Source organism: Gymnoscopelus braueri (assembly GCF_963280865.1).
Source record: "Gymnoscopelus braueri genome assembly, contig: SUPER_20_unloc_1, whole genome shotgun sequence".
NCBI lineage: Eukaryota > Metazoa > Chordata > Actinopteri > Myctophiformes > Myctophidae > Gymnoscopelus > Gymnoscopelus braueri.
The window spans coordinates 3115082-3137004 of NW_027660990.1; the positions used below are offsets into that span (position 1 = coordinate 3115082).

Sequence of the window (21923 nt, forward strand, 5' to 3'; positions counted from 1 at the left end):
GCGATTAATCCACGTGTTGTTGTTTATATTAATTCGTCTCACCGGCACGCACGCACACACACACACACACACACACACACACACACACACACACACACACACACACACACACACACACACACACACACACACACACACACACACACACACACACACACACACACACACAGCTGAGTCTTAACAGCTCGTGAGCAACAAAAGGGAACTTCCTCTAAGGACTCTAGTAATAATTGGTCTCCTTAGTTTTATTTTCTTGTCTACTAACAGGAAGTATTATACTCATTTGTAGTAACGTTACACACAGAGCTGTGTACGCTGGTCTGGTGCGCTGGTACGCAAGAGTAGGTTATGTTTCTTTGATCTGCGCGCATTAAACATTAAAAATAAAGTAACGAGCCTGTTTTGAAAATGTACTCAGTAGAAAGTACAGATACTTGTGTTAAAATGTAACGGATAAAAGTAAAAAGTAGTCTGAAAAATAAGTACTCAGTAAAGTACAGATACTTGAAAAAACTACTTTGTTACAGTAACGAAGTACTCTTACTCCGTTACTTCCCATCTCTGCTGGTAGGTGGGTTTCTGAAGTGTCTACAGCCCTCCTCTGAGACATAGACAGAGGAGAGAAAGAAAATGGTATACCTTTATCATGATTAGTGAGGACCAATTACATGAAGATAGGTAGAAAATGGGTGAAGTCGTCCTTTAACTGCTGTCTACCAACTAGGGCCCCCCAGGTTTTAGTCATGTAGGCAGCACTGCACTTACAGGAGAGCGACAATACCCTAATTGTAAATTGAAAACATCAGCACTGTAGCAATGTTAATTTTGTCTTTTTCTTTTTGGCTCTGTTACAATTAGCGTGCTATGAGCCAAGTCAGTGCCATATCACCTTATTTTAAGTCAGTGGTTCCTAACATGTGGGCCGTGATATTATTGCAAGTTGGCCCCTAAATAATTGGCAAAGCACAAATATTGTAATTATAATATATAACATAATATTAAAACAATTGGTATTTTTTTCTGTAAAACCTTGAAAAGTGAGTCGTTGTGGTTCTCAACCCTTTCTGGATCAGGGCCCACTTCGAAATCTCAAAAGTGTTTGCAGACCACGGCTGCCGTGCATTTTCAGAGCATGTTTATTTGAATGATCAATCAATGTTTCTGCCTTCGATCAATGGCTCGGCTCAACCAAGTAAGATATCTGTTTCACAATGACGACTCACTTTTCAAGGTTTTACAGAAAAAAATACCAATTGTTTTAATATAAGGTTATATATTATAAATACAATATTTGTGCTTTGTCAATTATTTGGGGGCCAACTTGCAATAATATCACGGCCCACATGTTGAGCACCACTGGTTTAGGTAACACAAACAAAAAGAGAAATACAATTAAAACAAAGAAAAAACATAGAAACAGTGATGAGAATGAAAGAGAACAAAATACATGTGGCAATGTCCCCCAGTGTCCACCAGATGGCAATCTAGAACAACAAACAGCCACAGCTAGAGAGAGCAAAGAGAGGGAGAGAGTAGCCTCCTGGGTAATGTAAGTCTTTGTTTGGTGATTATAGGGGTGTTAAGTTTGTATGGGGAACAGATGCAGCAGCCACTGTTAGGGATTCAGAACGGTTGCTGTCGGGAATAATCTTGTGCCCGTCTTCTTCGGTGTCTGTTGGAGATGAAGGAATATGGCACATTTTTAAACCATGTCACAAATAGACTGTGGGTCATAATGGGTACTGGGTCATAATGGGTACTGGGACATGCTGTGCTGTGCTGTGCTGTGCTGTGCTGTGCTGTGCTGTGCTGTGCTGTGCTGTGCTGTGCTGTGCTGGACTGGTGTATGTCGTCAAGGTCCAAAACTGTTACTTTTAAAGAAAAGAGAAAAAAAAATCCAATGGATCCATGGTTATTATTTAGTCGCAAGCTCCTTTTAATACTTTTCATTGGTTCAATATTTAAAAAACCCATACACACACTTAACCGCTTTCAACCTGGTGTCCCTATTTTGCGCATGTAAACATCTATATTAAAATAGCCTAGAGCAGTGGTTCTCAACCTTTTCAGGCTGCGACCCCCCAAAATAATCATATTTGAACTGGGGACCCCCAGCCTGACAAGTACTTGAAATTGTAGGAGTTGAGGCATTACATTTAGTTTGACTCGGTTCCACAGATAAATATTGTGAAAATAGCTGATCTAGAAGCTCTCGCGTTGTGAGGTGTTGTAGATCAGTTATTAGTGTGGTTGCCCGAATGGGCAACCAGACTATAGTACTCTACCGACTTTATTCCACTAGATAAACTTTATTTCAGGCTGCTACTCCTCCCACAGTTAATTTTTCCCAATTTAGTGCCATATGTCAAAATGACCGGCCTCACCGGGAATCGTGCGCTTGTACTTTGCTAAGAGATTGGTTACATAGTTTAATTGATATTGATTAATTAGTGCATTAAATGTCCCCATCCACTTTGATGGAAAAGTGAAAAAACTCAAATTCAAGTATTTTTTTCTCAAAAACTGTAAGAGCTAGAGTTACAAGACTTGGAGGGGAGGTTCATAATTTAGTGAGAAATTATTCAAAGAAAAATTATATCATTCGGCCACATGGTGGCGCTATAACAGCCCACTTTACGTTTTGGCCTATAACTCTTGAACCGTAGGTCCTAGAATAAAAATCTTTTCCACCTAGATTCCTTGGGTCATGACGCAACTCCCTATATAGGCCACGCCTATTTGCGTCAGGATAGATTTTCCGCCATTTTGAATTTTCTTCAAAACACACTTTTAGCTCCTCCTCCCACATATTTTGTCTAAATTTCACAAAAATCGGTACACATGATCTCTGGACCCATGCGATAATCTGGACAGAAACAGAATTTTGATAGTCCATACCGTTCGTCCGTAAATGGCTTCCAAAGTTAGCGGAAGGGGCCCATTTAAAAAGAAAAAGGCCACAAATCACAAACGAAACGTCCAGTCAATCCCAAATTTGAATCAGATGTTGGCGCAGCCTCCGACGGTATTCCTCCCAGCGTATCCCTCGAGTCCCGGCGGCAGCGACCGGCGACTCGCGTCGGCGCAACCACACTCTGCAATTGCCCTGAATTGCGACGCGTCTAGTTTTCATAATGTTAGCCTCTTTCCTAGATTATTTGACAATTTGGCCAATGTTTGACCATTGTTTACACTATAGTTTTCATATATTTATTAAGGTATTAAAAAGGTCTTAAAAGTCCTTAAATTGTCACTTTACTGTCATCCGGGGACCCCTAAAAATAATGTGGGGACCCCCCTGGGATCCCAACCCACAGGTTGAGAACCACTGGCCTAGAGGGTGGACAATGGATTGTGGACGTCGCAAACGTAACATCCGGACTTGCGAGGCGCACCGTTGCTCAGGTCCACATCACACTTGGGCACAAACACTGTTCTGGTGTCTGCCATGAGAATAGTCACGCCAAGGGCACTTGTGGCACCTAAAGGACACGTCAGGGGCCCACAAGGGCCACGGGCACACCGTTGCTCCAATCCACACCAAACGTGCCACAAACACCGTTCAGGGGTCTGCCATGAGAACAGGTAGTTACACCCAAGAATGAATGAATAAATATATTTAAAGTAAAAAAAAAACTAAAGGCGGTTACACACCGGCGAATGTGCGAGTATACGCAAAATTTGGACTCGTTCCGAATAATTAAAAGACGCTTTTTCGCTTCGCTTTTCCGCTTTTTCGCGCCATGTACGCTTGCATTGACTTTATAAGGTTTTAAAAAAAAGCTTATTATTCGCACGAAAAAATCGCCCCGGTGTGTAAGGACCTTAAAGTAATACTAGGTAACGTTTTCAACAAAACTAAAGTTAAATTGTATATCTTTTGCGAGTGGCAAAAGTTTCACAACACCCACTCCGTGAATTTCACCCCCGGAAGCCTTTTATTTATATATTTTCTATTGAACGTGTACGGGGGGGACTTTCCCGGGAAAATGACGTTCCTGGCCAACGTCATGACGTCGTGGCCGACGTCCTCAGGAACTACCGCAACGGTTTCCTGTTTGGCCAGGAACTACCGCGCTATTAACAAAAAGGAACCTCACGCTGATTTTAAGATAATGTAGGATTGGAAGATCGAAAAAGAACAGAAAAAGAAAGCACAGCTCATGGTAACTAATGCTCCACTGGCTAAGAGAAACGATCCGTAGATAGTATAAAACAATTAAAAGATCGCTTTTTGAAACGCTTCCGGCTTCCGGTGAAAACGAATGGAATTCTGGGTAATCGAGGACTAGGGAAATTGTATGCAGTGACGGTAGTGACCAGCAGAGGTTGCTAAAAATCGTTATTTGTGATTCTGCATTGTACAACTTTAACTAACACATAATATGGGCTGCAGCAGTGTTTAACACTTCAAAACAAAATAACTTCTTCCCAACAACATTCTGTTGTTACTTGTATAACTTGTAAGTTAGTGACAAATGAAACCTTCTTGATTCATGATTCTTCAAATGGCCATAACTCGGTGACTGTTGCTCTAAAAATCTTTTAGACCAAAAAAGTTCAAAATAATTGTTTTCCCTTTCAAAACAGCAGATAAGCTCACAACACGTCACAATGTGACACAGAGAAGCTTGTAGATCTGTGAAAAAAATATTTTTCTGGTCAATAAAGAGCTGGAGAGATGAGGCAACCCCTGTTACTGACCAAACACTCCATAGTAATGATTACTATTGCAATATAGAGCTATTTAACACTTATAGAGCTATTTAACACTATTTAACACTAATTGAACAATATGTGTGTGTGTATATGTCACAGGGAAATTGGCATTCGTTGGGAAATTGGAAAGGTATGCTCGTTTTAGGCGCAGGGCTTTGGCGCAAGGCTTTTCGAGACAGGGTTTTTTACGCGAGGCACTCCTCCTCGCGAGGAGGAGGAGGAGGAGGAGGCGCGAGGCGGGGCTTTTCTCTTCTACCCCAGATTTGAACCCGGTTTCCTGCAGTGCAGATTCTTTTTTGTTACCATTGAGCTAATAGACCATATTCACACGGCGGCCATATTGCCATTAAGTCAATGAAATGCCACCCCAGTTGCCACAGCAACGCAATGTTAAATTCCAAAATGGCCGCCGTGTGAATATGGACTATATAGCCTGCCTGCTTGCACAGGATCTTGAACTTCAGGTCAAAATTTGTGTCAGATTCTGTGTCTAGGTGAGACATGACCTTTGACATGATCTAAACGTCTCAATAGAAGAGCAGGGTATAAGTTATATTGTATTAAAGCAGCACTATGTCGTTTGGGGTATCAGTGGCCACTTTGGACACAAATAACATGGCAGCCAACATCTTTGACTTCATTACCCAAGAGTCTCTGCGAACATGTCCGGAGAGGACGCGCTGTGATTGGCCAGTCTTTGACTGGCAGTTCTGCCTCGGTGCCTTGGCAAATGCCAGGATGCAACTCATTTTCTCCCCTATACATAGTAATACAGTCAAGCCACTAGCAGGGACCCCCCCTGAGTCTATACATTTGTGGAAGGATGATTGTTATTTCTCAAACTTTATAATTTTGTGGGACATAATATGCTATATAGTTGTTAAAAAGTTACATAGTGCTGCTTTAACCTACTCTACCATACAGATTGGACAAAATCACATTTGTAGGGGAAAAAAGTTACAGAGCCACTTTAAGTACAGTACTCAAGTTAATATCCACCACTGGTTATGGCACTGAAAGAATCTGATAGAAAAACAAAATGGTGCATTCCTGAAATGGAACAGCAAATGTTAATGTATCCATGTAGACGGCTTTTGTGTCTCTGAAATATGAGGGCAGGAAAATGACAGTTATTCAGTGGTGGAAGAAGTAAAAGTAGCAAGGTAGCACTTTGAACAAACATCCCTTTTAATAAGCATTAATTAACCGTTAATAACACACTTCTAAAATCTTACAAGATGCGTATAAACCTTATAATGGGTTAACAAGGATATATATGTGTTGATAATAGCATTGTTAACACATTTATTGTTATATTATAAGATCACAATAAGCATGAATTAATACTTAATAAGGAACTTGTATTATGCTTATGAACCTTAGTATGTGTTAATAATAAGGTTCACAAACTGTCGTTTTGTGAACAAAACAAACTATCCGTCAGACAGTATCCCCTCCCGGCTCCTAAAGGAATAGAAGTCTCTGATGCAGTTGGCCCAAGTATCCTATTATGAATTAACTACTGCCTAACCTCAGGATGTTCCGGCTGCCTTCAAGCATGCCGTCGTACTTAATCAAAAAGACAAACCTTGATCCATCTATCTTATCAAATGTTAGGCTAATCTCCTGGCAAAGGTAGTATACAAACAATTGCAGTATTGTTTTGTCACCTACAACTTGCATGAGAAAATGGCCGATCTACAAGCTTTACAACCAAGCGGTATAACAGTGAAGTTGATTACAGGACTTTCGCATTTAAAACGCTACTGCACGTGCGTCTACCGTTTGAAACCTTAGTGCGCCTGCTTGTTGCTCAAGTCTTTCGCATTTGAGCCCCAAAATATGGTGCTCAAATCAAGAAAAATGCGGAGGTAGAGCGTTCTTCCGGGTGCTTCAGTTGGTGAGCAACTTTCATTGAAATGAATAAGTGGGGGAGAGGCCGTCCGCCCTCTACATATATTATAACTCTATGCTTACAACGTGTCGCATTGCAACGTACTGTAGATCGGATCGGCTATTTTCAAAGAGCCGACGAACACAATAGTGGTGAAGTGGTTAAACTATAACTGTTGGGAACCAACTCAAGGGCTTCCAGACTTTGAGAACCACTGCACTATGGGAGGCTGTGATTGGTTGACAACAGCTTGAGCTCACAAGGACATGTTGAAGGACACAACATGTCACGTAACAGCTTGAGAGTGTGGGTGTGTGTGTGTGTGTGTGTGTGTGTGTGTGTGTGTGTGTGCGCGCGTGTGTTTGCATCCGTATGTCTGTGCGTGCGTGCGTGCGTGCGTGCGTGCGTGCGTGTGCGCTCGTGTGCTTGTGTGTGTGGATGCATATGTGTGTGTGTGTGTGTGTGTGTGTGTGTGTGTGTGTGTGTGTGTGTGTGTGTGTGTGTGTGTGTGTGTGTGTGTGTGCGTGCGTGCGTGCGTGTGCGTGCATGGGCAACAGGGATGAGAGAAGCAGTCAAGCAGACACTAAGGATCGAAGAAAAACACCATGGCAACGCAAGAGAAGGGACCCAGAGGGAAGGGGGATAGATCGGCTCCCATAGATCGTAGGGACACTCCCATAGATTGTAGGGACCAGAGACGTGCAGAGAATGTTCGAGGGGCAAGGGCTGGAATTTCTAAAAGAGCACTGTTACACGTTGTGAGCTTGTACATTGTCTATTTTCTGTGTGCAACACTGCTCAACTAGGTATAATCGAGGATTTACTTGATATACGGCGTACGGCATGGATTTTTACACAGAGAGCAATACTTTCCGCCCTTGGAAATATATATATATATATATATATATATATATATATATATATATATATATATATATATATATATATACATACACACACACACCATATATCTAGGTGTGCCCTAGAATCTTTTGGCTATGCCACCAAAAAGGTTGGGAAACAGAAATAGAGTCTATGGGATCTACGGGAGACCAGGCATGTGCACACATACATCAAGCCCTCTCAGACGGAACACTAAAGGGCCGTGGCACGCCGGTTGGGAAACGTTAGAATTGAGGACCAGGCCTGGAATTTCATCATTTTAGGGGCAAGGCTACTTGGCCTTTGGTATTGTCAATTTGTCGAGGGCATAAAAGGCAAAATGCCAAGGCCATCAAATAACCAGGGGTGTACATAACTGGTGCAAAGGTGGCATGCGCACCCAAAATAAATAATGCGCGGCACATCAGACGACGCGAGGCGCTTTTGCGTACCAACAGCTGGGACAGGAATTTCCAAGCTTTTATTTTTTTAGCAAAAATAAAAAATAAAAGCCTAGAGATCGAGGCTAGGAATTTAGGCGGGGGGGAAGGGACGCATGCTGCACGTGATTGTGTGAGTGTTGCCTCGTTAATTTCAGTGAGACTCGCTGCACGCAGCCAGCAGCGGCTGTTAGAGGCATTCGTCACTGAAGATGAACGCACCGTAATGGTGCAAAATATGCCGTGAACGTCCCAATCTGGTGGATAAAAACAGCGCAGCACATGCCACCAACCTTGGGGGGTTCACCAAACGGCGCGAGGGGAAAAAAGCGGAGGAATATGGAAGCAGAGCGTCCTTTTTTCTCGCGCAGCACCCCCCCGGGGATGGGACCATTTATTTGTTACATCTCCAGGTGCTCTTCTGAGTACTAGACCTAAAAAGTTATGTGCACCCCTGCAAATAACACAATGATTGTAAATCCAGGGTTAGGAAATAACACATTTTACTTAAAGGTTAAGGATGATTTAAAGGTAGGGTAAGTGATATTCCTTTGTTAAAATAAGTGTTAAATAACTATACATTCTGATAATAATCATTGCTATATAGCTTTTGTTCAGTAACAGGGGTTTCCCTGTCTAACCCGGCTCTTTAACTCATTCTCTGCCATTGACGCGTTTGATGTTTTTTTGACTGCCTTCGTGTGTGTGTCTGTCCGTCCGTCCGTCCGTCCGTCCGTCCGTCCGTCCATCCGTAAAATGAGTAAAAATACTTTAAAGTCATCAAAGTCTGTAAAAAGTAACATATTTAAGTCAAAGCACTAGAAAATTACTAAATTGAGTAAAAATACTTGCGCACACACATTCACATGCGTGCGTGTGCGCACACACACACACACACACACACACACACACACACACACACAAACACACACACACACACAAACACACACACACACGCACACTAAAACGACCGATCTACAATTTGAGTAAACATACTTTAAGTCCTTAAAAGTAGCTTAAGTGAGTTAAAATATTTAAAAGATGTTTCTACCAAAATAAAGTTATTTTAAAGCAGTCTTAGGCTAATAATAGCTTAATGAAATGAACTCATGAAAGGCACCACTCTCTTCACACTGGGTGTGTGATTTGTTTCCAAAGCCCACACCGCCATTGACGTGTTTGACGTGTTTTGGTGTTTTTCCACAAGATGGCGCCCTTCACTAACACATAAGTGACCATTTCATCCTCAGTCACAGAGATCCAGGAGATCACGTGATCGCAAGATTTCCACCACCATTCACATCCTTGTTATTCGATTTGGAAAAACGCCTGTATCTCGCCTCCCTGGTTTTACTCAGCTTTTTTGATGAGATATGCTATATTCAACGGCTTATAACAAGCGAACGGGGGGTGGCAATGAAATTGTTTTCGGGGGATCGATCATACATAGATAAATATTCTGTGACTAGTTGAAAAGTTAAGGAAAACAAAAAAATTGCTGGCAGTGGCTGATTTATGTATTTATTTACTCTGACAGTGAATGAGTTAATGAACAGAAAATGCATTTTCAGGTTGGGATACCAATTTTATCCAATCAGGAGAGAGAACTCAGGATACAGGATAAGCAAGTGATATTGGAAGACCAATGACACAAAGAAATGAGCAGACACAATTGGAACTGGAACAATATAATATTGAAGCTGATAAATGGGTACTCTCTCCTGATTGGTTTAAAATGTGCAACACACCTGAAAATGTATTGTCTGTTTATTAAAGAGCTGGAGAGATGGAGGAACCCCTGTTACTGAACAAACACTCTATAGCACTGGATACTTTTAGAATATAGTGCTTTAACCTGACAAAAAACCTTAACAATACTATTATTATGAAGTGCTACGCTTTGACCACAACATATCACTTACCCTACCTTTAATTTGAATATAGTACAGTATAATACAGTATAACTATGAAGTAAAAAGAAAGAGGAAGGAAAAAAAGTACTTGAGTGAATTTACTTTGTACTTTGTCGCGCCATACCATTGTGAACATGCTGGTTGTGATGTGAGTTGGTCTGGCTGCCTGCTGGTTCCTGCGGCCCTTCGTGTTCGTTATGCTCGGGGCCCCCAGGGGGCAATACGGGCTCCTGGTCTCCTTCTTGTTCTGTGGGCTCCTCCAGGCGCTCCTTGACAGTTATCGAAATATTCAATGTAATTGATTACACAAAAATAGAAAAAGAATCAATGATTTAATTAAATAATTGCTATTTGGGTCATTATGTCATTATAGGTGAAATGTTTCCCCCAAAAACAGTCAAAATAGCACACAGTGAGCTTGTAGATTTGTGAAAAAAAACAGGGTCAATAGCTGATCAGCTTTTTTCAATGTTTTTTTATATGACACACATAAAATATTGTTGCCGAATGTTGTTTTGTTAAAAAAAAACAATAAATCAATAAATAAAATCAATTAGTCGATTAATCAAACAAGTTATCAATATAATAATGGCTAAGAAAATAATGGATAGTTGCAGCCCTACTCCTTAGCGCCCCCTACCTGCCCCTCCCTCTCCTGCTCCTCCTCTGTCCTTGGCTTCTCCTCCTCCTGTGTCTCTTGCGGTCCTGATTTCTCCTCCTTGTCCTCTGATTGGTCGTCGGAGGCAGCAGTCTCTCTGTCGTCCCGCCTGTCCTCCTCCTGATTGGCCTTTGCTGCCGTTTCTTTCTTGGTTTTCTCCTCTAGGTCTGGTAAGGGAATGTACAAACATCTAAAGTAGGGGTCTTCAACGTGTTTCAAGCCAAGGACCCTTTAGCTGAGAGAGATGAACCCGGGTCTCTGAAAGTGCTGACATGTTTATCACTGAGCTAATAGAGCTTGACTGCTTGCTTTGGGGAGAAATGAAATGTTGACCTTCACGTACACATTTGTGTCAAACCAGAAACAGGATATTGTGCCAAAGGTTGTGTCCAACCTAGACACAGGATCTAAGGGCCCGTACACACTGCAGGAGATTGGGTCCGATATTGCTGTCGCCGACATTTTTTGGCGCTCGCCGACAAAACCTCCCGATCTGACACAGATCGGCCTTTGATCGGCGAGCTAATGCTCGCTGTGTGTAAAAGGCTCCGCGAGACGATATGGCCGCGATTATCCGCTCTGCGACGGCTTTCCGACCGTTTTCAGATAACTACCCTGTTAGATATTCAGCTATGTCGCCGACTAGACATCTCACAGTATCATACAGTATGAAAGGGGTCTGCGAGGAGATCCACGCTACAGCCAATGAGAGCACATTACAGCCACCGTGGCCAGGGGAGCGTCGCTGGATCTGACCACAACAAACAGTCCCTACCGCAATATTATCGTCCAGTCCTGTATTAAGTTAACATGATAAAACAAAATGAGAGAGTGAGCGAGCCTGGTGGGCTGTTTATTTTAGAGGAATTGTACAGAGAGAGAGAGAGAGAGAGACAGACAGACAGAGAGTGAGAGCGAGAGCGAGCTCTGTGTGTGTGTGTGTGTGTGTGTGTGTGTGCAGCATGTGCACGCTGTCTGAACAGCGTTGCCAGATGTTGCGAGAGAAATAAGCAACCAGGTCTATGAAAACAAGCCCAAGAAAAGGCCACTTGAGCACTTTAAACCTATTTACAAATACATTGGATATTTGAAAATAGCCGATCTACAAGCTCACAACGCGTCGCAGCTATTTTCAAAGACAATTCTTGAGAAAATTGTGGAATATTTTCCAAATCCACACAAATCTTGTATGGGGGTCTATGATGGCACAACATATTTACAGAAGGGGGGTCTGCGGACAAATACATATTATGTGTTGTTTAAACCACTGGTTTAAACAACATTAGGAAACAAGGCCAAATAAGCAACTACACAAATAAGCCCAAAAAATGCACCCCGCAACAACCAATATTTACAAGCAACTCTACAGAAAAACAAGCCCAAAGTCGCTTATAATAAGCGGACATGGCAACGCTGTCACTGACCGCTTCTGCGCACTTGACGTGCGAGAGAGAGAGAGAGAGAGAGAGAGAGCGAGAGAGGGGGGAGAGGGAGAGGGAGAGAGGCATATCACGGGATACGTCGATTAAAATGAATTGGAATAAACTCAAATGTATGTATTGGGTCTGACTCTGGAGATAGCATCCTAGTGAACTATCCTACAGTGTGTCAGCCATTGTCGGGGATCAATCCTGTTGTGAAGACCACAACGATATTATGACAGCCGATTTCAAGAAATAAACTCCTGCAGTGTGTAATGCTTAACGATCAGATGACCCCCCGACCACTTAAAGGTCCTGCAGTCTGTACCTGCCTTAAGCGTCTCAATAGAAGAGCAGGGAGACCAAATAAAAAAAGGTTATATCGTATTAACATAGAGATTTCCAAAACATATTTATATTAATGATTTTAAGCCTGGATTTTATATGTGATTTTTTTTAAACCACAAAAAATGGGTATTTATTAAATATAGTATATCAATTACAAAAAAATACCCCACAGAATCAAATGTTTATGGTCATTATTCACCAGGAGCCTGGATGACTTTGTTCCAGGCTTAAAATAAATAATATAAATCTCGTAAATCTCTATGGGAAAAAAATATGGGCTTTCAATTTGTGGAACCACAACATGGCCGCCACTGCTATGCCCTATAGAGATTGGACAAAATAATGTTTTTATTCAACAACAAAAAAAAGAATGCTTAGAGCTTTAAGACCTTTGTCAGCCTGGGTCTTCCATTTGTCTCGGTTGTGGTGCACCTCGTCTGTCCAGGTGCTCTTGAAGCATTTGAAGTCCACCGTGTGCAGGGAACAGTTGAGACCACCGCTGACTTCTGACCCCGCCTGGCTCTTGCCGCTGGAACCTTTCCCCTCGCTGGTACCACTGATACTGTTCAAACTGCTTCACACACACATGCACGCATGCACACAACAGTGATCATTTTGACAGCAACTTTTGATTTAGTTTTAGTCATAGTCTTTTGCATAAAATGACATTTCGTTTTAGTCATATTTTAGCCTCGATCTGCAGGCTTTTATTTTCCTTCACGCTTTGCTCAAAAATAAGAGCCTGGACCACATTCCTGTTCACATTCCTGGCATAGGAAGTGGGAGTCAACCTTTAATTTCCCCAAACAACCAGAGTGCAGTGGGCGTCTCTCCAAATGTTGTGACGTAAGGGCTCTCAATCATAGATATAGAAACCTAGATACCTCATTGGCCTCTGCAGTTCGTTGGAGCAACTGGTATCGCGGCCGCCATTTTAGAGGAGGAAAGCTGGCACTCAAAATGACTACTGGCCAATCACAGCGCTCACAGCGCGTTGACTACTGGCCAATCACAGCACGTTGACTACTGGCCAATCACAGCGCGTCTAACTGACTTTTGAAGGAGGCGTCTATCTTTATATGTCTATGCTCTCAATGCTGCACATTGGGGGAGGAGGAGGGGCGCGGGGCGGGGGCGGGCGCACAGATCGGTGAACCAATGGGAGCCCACGGATGTTTTCTCCAGAGATTTTGAATCCGCCCCTCTAGACCAGATATCAGACGCGCTAGGGCAGGCTAGTCATATTTTAGTCATCTGAAAAGTACACAGAACTAAAAGACCAAAACAGAACAGGAATACATAGTAAAAGTCCAAAAGTAATAAACACAGACAAAGTCCAAGGGCTGAGGAGCGGACCGTGACACATAATGCGATGAGACACATTATGAGCTTGCAGATCTGCTATTTTCAAATGGCCGAAATGTATGGGGCTGAAGTGGTTAATGTATGTTTTGTAATAATAAACAAAATCTAAAAAAGTAACTAGTAACTAAAGTTTTCAAATAATTGTAGTGGAGTAAAAGTACAATATTTGCCTCTAAGATGTAGTGGAGTAGAAGTAAAAGTATCGTAATTGGAAATACTCCATGAAGTAAAAATAACTCGGGATTGTACTTAAGTACAGTAGGCCTACTTGAGTAAATGTACTTAGTTACTTTACACCACTGCTAGCTATCTATCTATCTATCTATCTATCTATCTATCTATCTATCTATCTATCTATCTATCTATCTATCTATCTATCTATCTATCTATCTATCTATCTATCGGCAGCTTCTACAAGTTGATTTCGGCTTAAAGACAGCACAAAAATGTTGCATAATTGTCCCGCAGAGTAGATTCGAGTATTTGTAGGGGAAAGAAATACTCACGTGTAAATTATGGTTATTATAGCATAGCTCCGTAAGGTACTTACTATGGGATATCATCGCCCCCTGGCGATCACACAGAGCACACACAGACTCCCAAATTCAATTTCCTATTGGAGTAGGGTCGTGTGACGCAAAACACACGGCGGTGGTATAAATACCACTGCGTCATATGAGCTCATCCTCTTCTTCCACTCTGCTTTCGCGACTGCGCACAAGCTGAACTAGCACTACGGAGAAAACTTGTCGAATTCCAACACAACCCAAAGCGAGGGCATTGGTGTGCTACTCTACGGGTGTTTCGTAAATCAGTTTTCAGTTACTATAACTCTCCCGAGTTCCTTAGATTTATTTACTCTTATTATTACTTTATTTCCTATCCTCTCCGTTTTCTCGCCACGAGGCGAAAGCTAAGCTAAGCTAACGCTACGCTAAGTCCTAAACAAGCAGCTAGGCTAGCTACCTAGCCTTTTTGTTGTTTGTTTCGCCTCGTCCATGCGCCATGCGAGGATGTGAATACCTCGTAACTGCGGACGATGACCACCGCCTCTGCCTGTCCTGCTTGGGGCCTAACCACGCCTGACTCGCCCGTAACCGAGACGGAGACGAACACGGGTGCGACCCCTGCAAGAGCTTCTCTGAGGCCCAGTTGGAGCGACGCCTGGCCAGGGCCACCTCGCTAGCTGCCTCAGGTAACGGCTGTGTTAGCCCCGAGGCGCCGCCCGCCAAAGCACCAAGGGCGCCGGCGGCTAGCACTAGCCTGGGGGCCATGGGCCCTCCTCTCTACTCGGCCCCACGTTCCAGTGGAGCCATCAGCAAGGTCCGGGATGAGGAGGCCTTAAGGACCGCCTCCTCAACCCCGGACCAGACGCCGCTGTCGAGGCCGTCGGGCCGTCTCAAGACAGCGACTTCCTCATCTTCTCCCCCACCACCTCCATCGCCGCCTGGGGAGACACTGCCAATCCGGACTTCGGCAGTGACTTCGACGGCACCGAGGAGGACGACGAAGGCCTCGTCGCGGTGGCGGACGAGGATGGGGACGTAGGCCTCACATCCTACCAGCAGTCACAGGAGGTGACGATGATCAGCCCGGTTCCTCCTGTGCCTGCACGAGAGACGGCGGTGACCCTGGAGATTCCTGGCCAGGTGAGGATATCCGAGGAGGCCGTCTCCGTCGTGCTCAAACGGGCGATCGCCAGATGCGGCGACACAGCGGCGGATGTGCACTCCGCCTCACTCGACGATGCAGTGGAGCTCCGGAGGATAGTCCAGCTCGCGATTATCTGTTTCTGCAACGCGCTGATGTGGACGGGCCGAGCCATGGCTCTCACGGCGGACCTGGAGAGACTCCAGTGGCTCGACCTAGCCGCTGGGTGCAAGGCCATACTGACTACGGGTCTCCGTGGCCTACCACTCAAAGCCGGCAACCTGTTTGACACCGCAGCCGACCTGATCACCAGGACCAAGGCAGCGGAGAAACAGCTCGAGGAGACAGCCGCAGTCCTCCTCTCACTACCCACCGCCCCCACTGTGGCCAGGCCGCAACAGCAGGGAGCTGCGGGTGGCAAGCGCGCCTCTGGACGCAAGCGTGGCGCGTCCAAGGCATCCAGCTCCAGAGCCAGCTCCTGGGAGCGTCCTCAAGGCTCTTTCGGCGCTCAGGATGTCAGGCGCAAGGATGAGAAACGCGCTCCACCTCCTACACCTTCGCCTAGACCACAACGCAAGGACAGCGGGCCTAGTCGCAGGGGGAGGCAGCCGAAGTGACACTCATCGCCCGACTATCGGGCCCCCAGCTGATTACCCCGTCACGGCCTCTTGGCCGGCATCATGCGGGGTCAGCTTCCCACTTGGGAAAAAGAACTGGCGCTTTCCTTGCCCAACCGGACGGAGTCGAGGACCATAGGCCCCCTGGTCTAGGTCTATTTCGTTCTGTTTCGTTCCCATCAGGTGAAATTACATAATCTCTGCTTCTTAAATAATATCTACTGGTAGTAAGTAAGAAACCAAAATATCCTGATCTGCTTTCGTGCCAGAATTTTATAATCAGTGTTTTAATTTGGGACTATTTTCTTACTAGGCGTAGTAATACTTTCAAAGGGGTGGTGCGGTTTTTGGCATGTGACTCCCAATGGGCTGCCTCTTTATTCACACCATTTCCTGCAACAACAGCCATGGCAACGGTAACATCGAGCAGCGAGGAGTCCGTCAAAAAGCCAAAACAACGATAAAAATATCCTTCCAAAGCACGTAAAAAGGGCTCGAAACAATGCTATATGCATCTTATGCCTATCCAGAGGGAAGAGGTCCAGGATTTTACACAAAAAAGGTGGGATACCAACAGAACAAGCGTCAAACGGTGGCTTCCTCTGCAGGGTCCGAGTAAAGAAGTTGCAAAAACGTATAAGCATTATGTCGATGTGGCTTTTGACCAGCTTCCCGAGGACGCTGGGTTTCACATAACATGCTACCAGCGATTTATTGACAAAATGCGTTTGGAAGCGGCCGAAAAACGCGCCACAAAGTCAAAGACATTGAAAGTTCCAGATGCAGACGCGGGTCAGTCAGTCCCTTCGGGCAGCATCAGCGCAGACGGAAACCCCCCGAAAGAAACTTAGGTCCAGGACAGGTTTGCCCATAGCTTCTGCTGCTGGCCCTGTTCTTCCAGTGCTAAGCATTAGTTGTAAAAAAGAACTTTCATTCAAGTACATTCATGTGGAAAAAGGCAGAGGGATCGACTCTCAAAAGCAGAAACATTGTCTGCAGGTAAGAGAGAGACACACACACACACACACACACACACACACACACACACACACACACACACACACACACACACACACACACACACACGGGACACACACACACACACACACACACACACACACACACACATTTTAACATGGGATACTGAAATAATTCACAATATGGCTAAGTAGGAGATTTTAAACAAAACGTTCAAATATTGATTTAGCATTTTTTTTATTATATAGGTATATTATATATTTCATGACTATATATAGGCCTATCGTTATTCCATCTGAGGTCTTCCTTTATGGTGGGTCATTTCAAAAATGTGTTTGTTTTGTTATAATTACAGCAGGAACTGTTGGCTCTGTAACATTATACATGTAGTGTTATTTTTTTAGAAGGAAATATGCAGATAGAGAAACAAAAGCAGTGGTGGAAAAAGTACTCACATTTGTTGCTTTAGTAAAAGTATCAATACTGCAATGCATAGATATGAGTAATGGTATGAAAATGGACTTAAGGTATAAAATGTATAAAAATCTTTTGAAAATAGCAGATCGACAAGCTCACAACGTTGTAGATTTAAAATAGTAGAGTTTAATTAGTGCTGAAGTGGTTAATGTATGTTTTGTAATATTAATCCAACTAACTTTTTTTTTTAATATAGGTGTAGTGGAGTAAAAAGTACAATATTTGACTCGTGGAGTAGAAGTAAAAGTACTGAACATTGGAAATACTCCAGTAAAGTAAAAGTACCTTAAAATGTTACTGAATTACAGTACTTAAGTAAATGTATTTACTTACTTATGTATTTATAATGGACTTTGATATGAGACTGCTTAGCATTGATTAGTCTGAGTTGTTTGTGAGAGCTGAGAGCAGGACCTAAAACAATAGTTGCTGATAAGGGTGGAATGCAAGGGGTTCAGGTCGGCAAGTCACAGCTGCCAGCAGTCAGTGGCCCTTTTGTTTTATGGCTCTGCAGGGGAGAGGTTTTAGCAGTAGCACTAACATTTATTTACCTTCCCATGCCATGGACAATATAATATATACATACATACATACATACATACATACACACACACATACATATATATTAACACCACACAGTCTTTTTTAATGATGTCAATACAAACCTGTAAAAAACACATTTATTTCATCACTGTGGTATTTACAGCCCACACACACACACACACACACACACACACACACACACACACACACACACACACACACACACACACACACACACACTACAATCGCCACCACAAACACACAGAGCATTTATGTGTACTTTGTTTGTTTAAAGGCCGGTTGATGATGAAGGCTGCTGAGATGAAGGAAGACTCTACCATCCTTCGGCATATTAAAGACAAAGACTGCGTGGTCCTCGAGGTGCGTTACCACACGGTCTGTTACAGAGAGTACACTAGGTTCTGGACAAGGACTACAGCATCAAGTACTGCAACCATTCCACTTAATTTCTTCAAGTTCACTTTTTGATGGCAAGAACGTTATAGTGGGATGTATCTATCGACCCCCTGATACAGATATAACCACAGATGAAGTGTGAGTTATGTGACGCCCTGTACCAACACTGCAGAAGAGCAAACTACCAAGCAGCAGTAATGAGACATTCTCTGACTGGTATAATGTGTGCCCCTTCACCCATTGGCAATGGATGGCACATTGAGGATGGGGAGTTAACAGTGACATGGATGACTACCAATCCTGCCCCTGATAGTGTGTTGCAGGTAGTCCACTGTGGTTGCAAGACAAGCAAATGTGAGACTGAAAGATGTTCCTGTAAGACTGCAAGACTATCTTGTACTGATTTATGTCGGTGCCAGAACTGTGAGAATGTTTCGAAGGAAACAGAAGAAAGAGCTATATCGGATGATGACTCTGATGACAGTGATAGGGATGATTAACGCACCATGTCGAATTTGGTAGGACTCCTAAGTGCTCCTTATTTTTTTATTTCATTATCAAGATGTTCAAGAATTGCTACACTGCCATTTAACTTTTAAATGCAATGCATACATGTTGAAAAAAAACTTGGCTGTATTCTTTGTTTGTTTTTTCACAGCACAGCCTTAAATGTACTTACACTGCCAAAAAAGACTGATGTTGTGATTTTTTTTATTGTGATGCATTTGTATGCAAATGTGTTTGTTGATGTACATATGACATATGCTGTGACAAACTGTGCAACTTTAAATGTTTTATACCATATGTTGGAATAATTCTGACCTTTTAGTGCATTTATTTTAGTTTTGTCCAAATGGTATTCTTACAATTTACAGGGGTGTGGTAGCATTTTGATTGATTTTCAGCCATTTTGGGCCCAGGTGTACTGCTTTTTTTTTTCTACCTTTCATTACACAGTAGTTTGTGACATTTTTATGTATGAAGCATAAGCTTTTAGCTAAATGTACTATGTGTATGTTTCATTGTGCTGGTTGCCAATCACTTCAATAGCGTTTTCTTTATCAAATTTGCTATATTTTATGAACTAAATTAAAATATGATTATACTAAGGCACCAATACTTGTTTCAGATGTTAGGTATATGTATTTATGACATTTGAGAAAGATTTTGTGTTGCCAAAATCAAAATAACCCATTTTACAAGCAAAAACAGCAGCACAAGATTTTCGTTTTTTGGTTATTCACTTGTATATACATTTTTGGCTTGTAAAAAAAAATCGGCAGGATTTTGTGCAAGGATATTTTAACCCAAAGTCCACAAGGGTATTGTCTATGCATTGAAAAAGTAATTCCAAGACGTGGGAACGAAATTCATTTTCTAGGGACTTTTTGGTGGGTCACCACACGGCCTACCAGTCCACCAGTGCAAAGAGACTAAGAAAGACGCTAAAGACAATGAATCTGGTTCAAAGTCATGTGTGCCTTTTTTCTCAAGTGATGAGTGTACAAAATGTGCTTCCTGTGTGTGGAATAAATCTATTGCCAAAATCACAAATGCCAATTTTTTCCCATGTCATGAAAAGTCAAGACAGCATATTTCCCGGAGGGAAACACTGCCCTCTGCAATCATTCATGAGCCCTCGGTGTTTGCCATGTCCCCTAACCAGTCAGGACGACATCCCAAACACTGTAGGGACAAATACTGTGCATGCTGTAAACATGATGAGTCAATCGCAGGTAGAGAAACCTTTGCTAATGAATCAAATGTCTCAAATGCTTTGTGTAAAAAGGGGGTTCTCTGTGGAAAAAACTTTAATTCCATCTGCATCTCTGCAGTACCTTCTTCCTCTGGGGCTCGGAAAGGGCAAAAAATGGCCGCCTCTCTCAGCCGCCCCAAAATGGCGGCAGAGAGGTGGAAGTTTACGTCACAGAGAACCCCGGTGTTACACCAGCGAAGCTCCCCAAGGGGAACACTAGTTTCGCTCCGGGTAGAAACACCGCACGACAGGTCCGTTCCCCTCGACCTCACCAACATGGCGGACGAGGTGCGACGGAACTCACATCAACAAACCCCGGTGTTACTCCATCAGCACTCCCCGAGGGGAGTTGCGGTCCGGGCAGACACAACAACGAGGTTTGGTTCCGAGGTTACGTCACGCAGAGCGACAGCGTCTCACGTTCCCATGGGAACGGACGCTCGCTCTGTGACGACACCGACATTAGCCCAGCTAGCGCTAGCGAGCAATGCTACAGGGCGGATGTCGACGGTGTGTGGGATTCCCCGTCTACGTCACAGGCTTCCCCCGCTGTCAAACGGTCAGAACCCGCCGGGAAAGATGACGTCAGCAGCCCCCACCTTCCCCTTGAATCCCCTCGCTCAATGTTTTTCCAAATGGAAAGCGTGCGCACCGAATCCTTGGGTACTACGTACCGTACTAAAAGGATACAGGTTGCAATTCATGAGCAAACCTCCACTAACAACCAATGTAGTGTTCTCCCGTGCGTCAGGCCAAGCGGCCATAACACTGAGGGAAGAGGTTCTGGCTCTCCTGAGCAAGGGCGCAATCAGGGAATTATCTCCGGATCAGAACCGAATGGGTTTTTATTCGGAGTACTTCCTGGTGAAAAAGAAGGGGGGGGCGTTGTTGCAAACAATACGACAAGGAGATTGGTGGACGAGTATAGACCTCAAGGATGCCTATTTTCACGTCCCAATCTACCCGCCGCACCGCAAGTTCCTGCGCTTTGGCTACGAAGGGAAGGTGTACGAATACACGGTGCTCCCTTTTGGCATGTCACTGAGCCCCCGGGTGTTCGTGAAATGCACCGAGGCGGCGATAGCTCCGCTGCGTCAGCAGGGTCTGCGTCTGGCGACGTACATAGACAATTGGCTGCTGGCAGCGGAATCGAGGGAACAGGTAGCGCGGCACAAGGAGATGGCCATTGCGCTCCTGCAGTCCCTAGGGTTCACAATTAAGGCTCAGAAGAGCGTTTTGATTCCATCCCAACAAGCCACCTTCGTGGGGATATCCTTGGATTCCACCACGATGGTGGCGCGCCTGTCCCAGGACAGGATAGCGAGCTTCTTGGCATGTGTGCGCTCCATGCGCCTGGGGCGCAGGGTCAAGTACAGAACATGCATGCAAGCCGCGGGTCTCATGGCCTCGGCCATACATCTGATCCAGCTGGGCAGATTCTACATGAGACCTTTCCAGAGATGGATCCGGTCTCTGAGGATATCGCATTCCTTGGGCTCTCGGAAGGTGGTAGTGTCACCACGCTGTGTAATGTCACTCCAACAGTGGACACAGGCGACTTTCTTGTCCGAAGGGGTCAAGATAGGCGCTGTAGTGTCCTGGAAGGTGATCACCACGGACGCCAGCCTCTCCGGTTGGGGGGCTGTCTACGAAGGCTACTCAGCCTGGGGGTTGTGGGACTCCTCCCAGAGGAGAGCCCACATCACACGGTGATCTCTCCCCTCCTCTACGACGAGCCGTGGCCTTTCCCCCTGTTCAGAGACCTTCTGAGATAAGGCAGAGACGATCTGTGGGTTTACCCCGTGAGAGGTCAAGTCTGACCTCGCAAGGCCTGCCCCCTGCAGT

At 44.2% G+C, this 21923-nt stretch overlaps 1 protein-coding gene across 1 annotated transcript in view; it reads right to left on the reverse strand.

Moving 5' to 3' along the window:
* LOC308076661 (dual specificity calcium/calmodulin-dependent 3',5'-cyclic nucleotide phosphodiesterase 1A-like) overlaps positions 1-21923 on the reverse strand; it is a gene marked incomplete at both ends in the record, with an annotated part of 260076 nt that overhangs the window by 5067 nt on the left and 233086 nt on the right. The window contains 4 exons of the mRNA XM_080457370.1: positions 3375-3482; positions 9973-10117; positions 10489-10673; positions 12665-12846. Coding sequence (XP_080313496.1) covers positions 3375-3482; positions 9973-10117; positions 10489-10673; positions 12665-12846 — 620 coding nt within the window. The remainder of the gene's footprint in view (positions 1-3374; positions 3483-9972; positions 10118-10488; positions 10674-12664; positions 12847-21923) is intronic.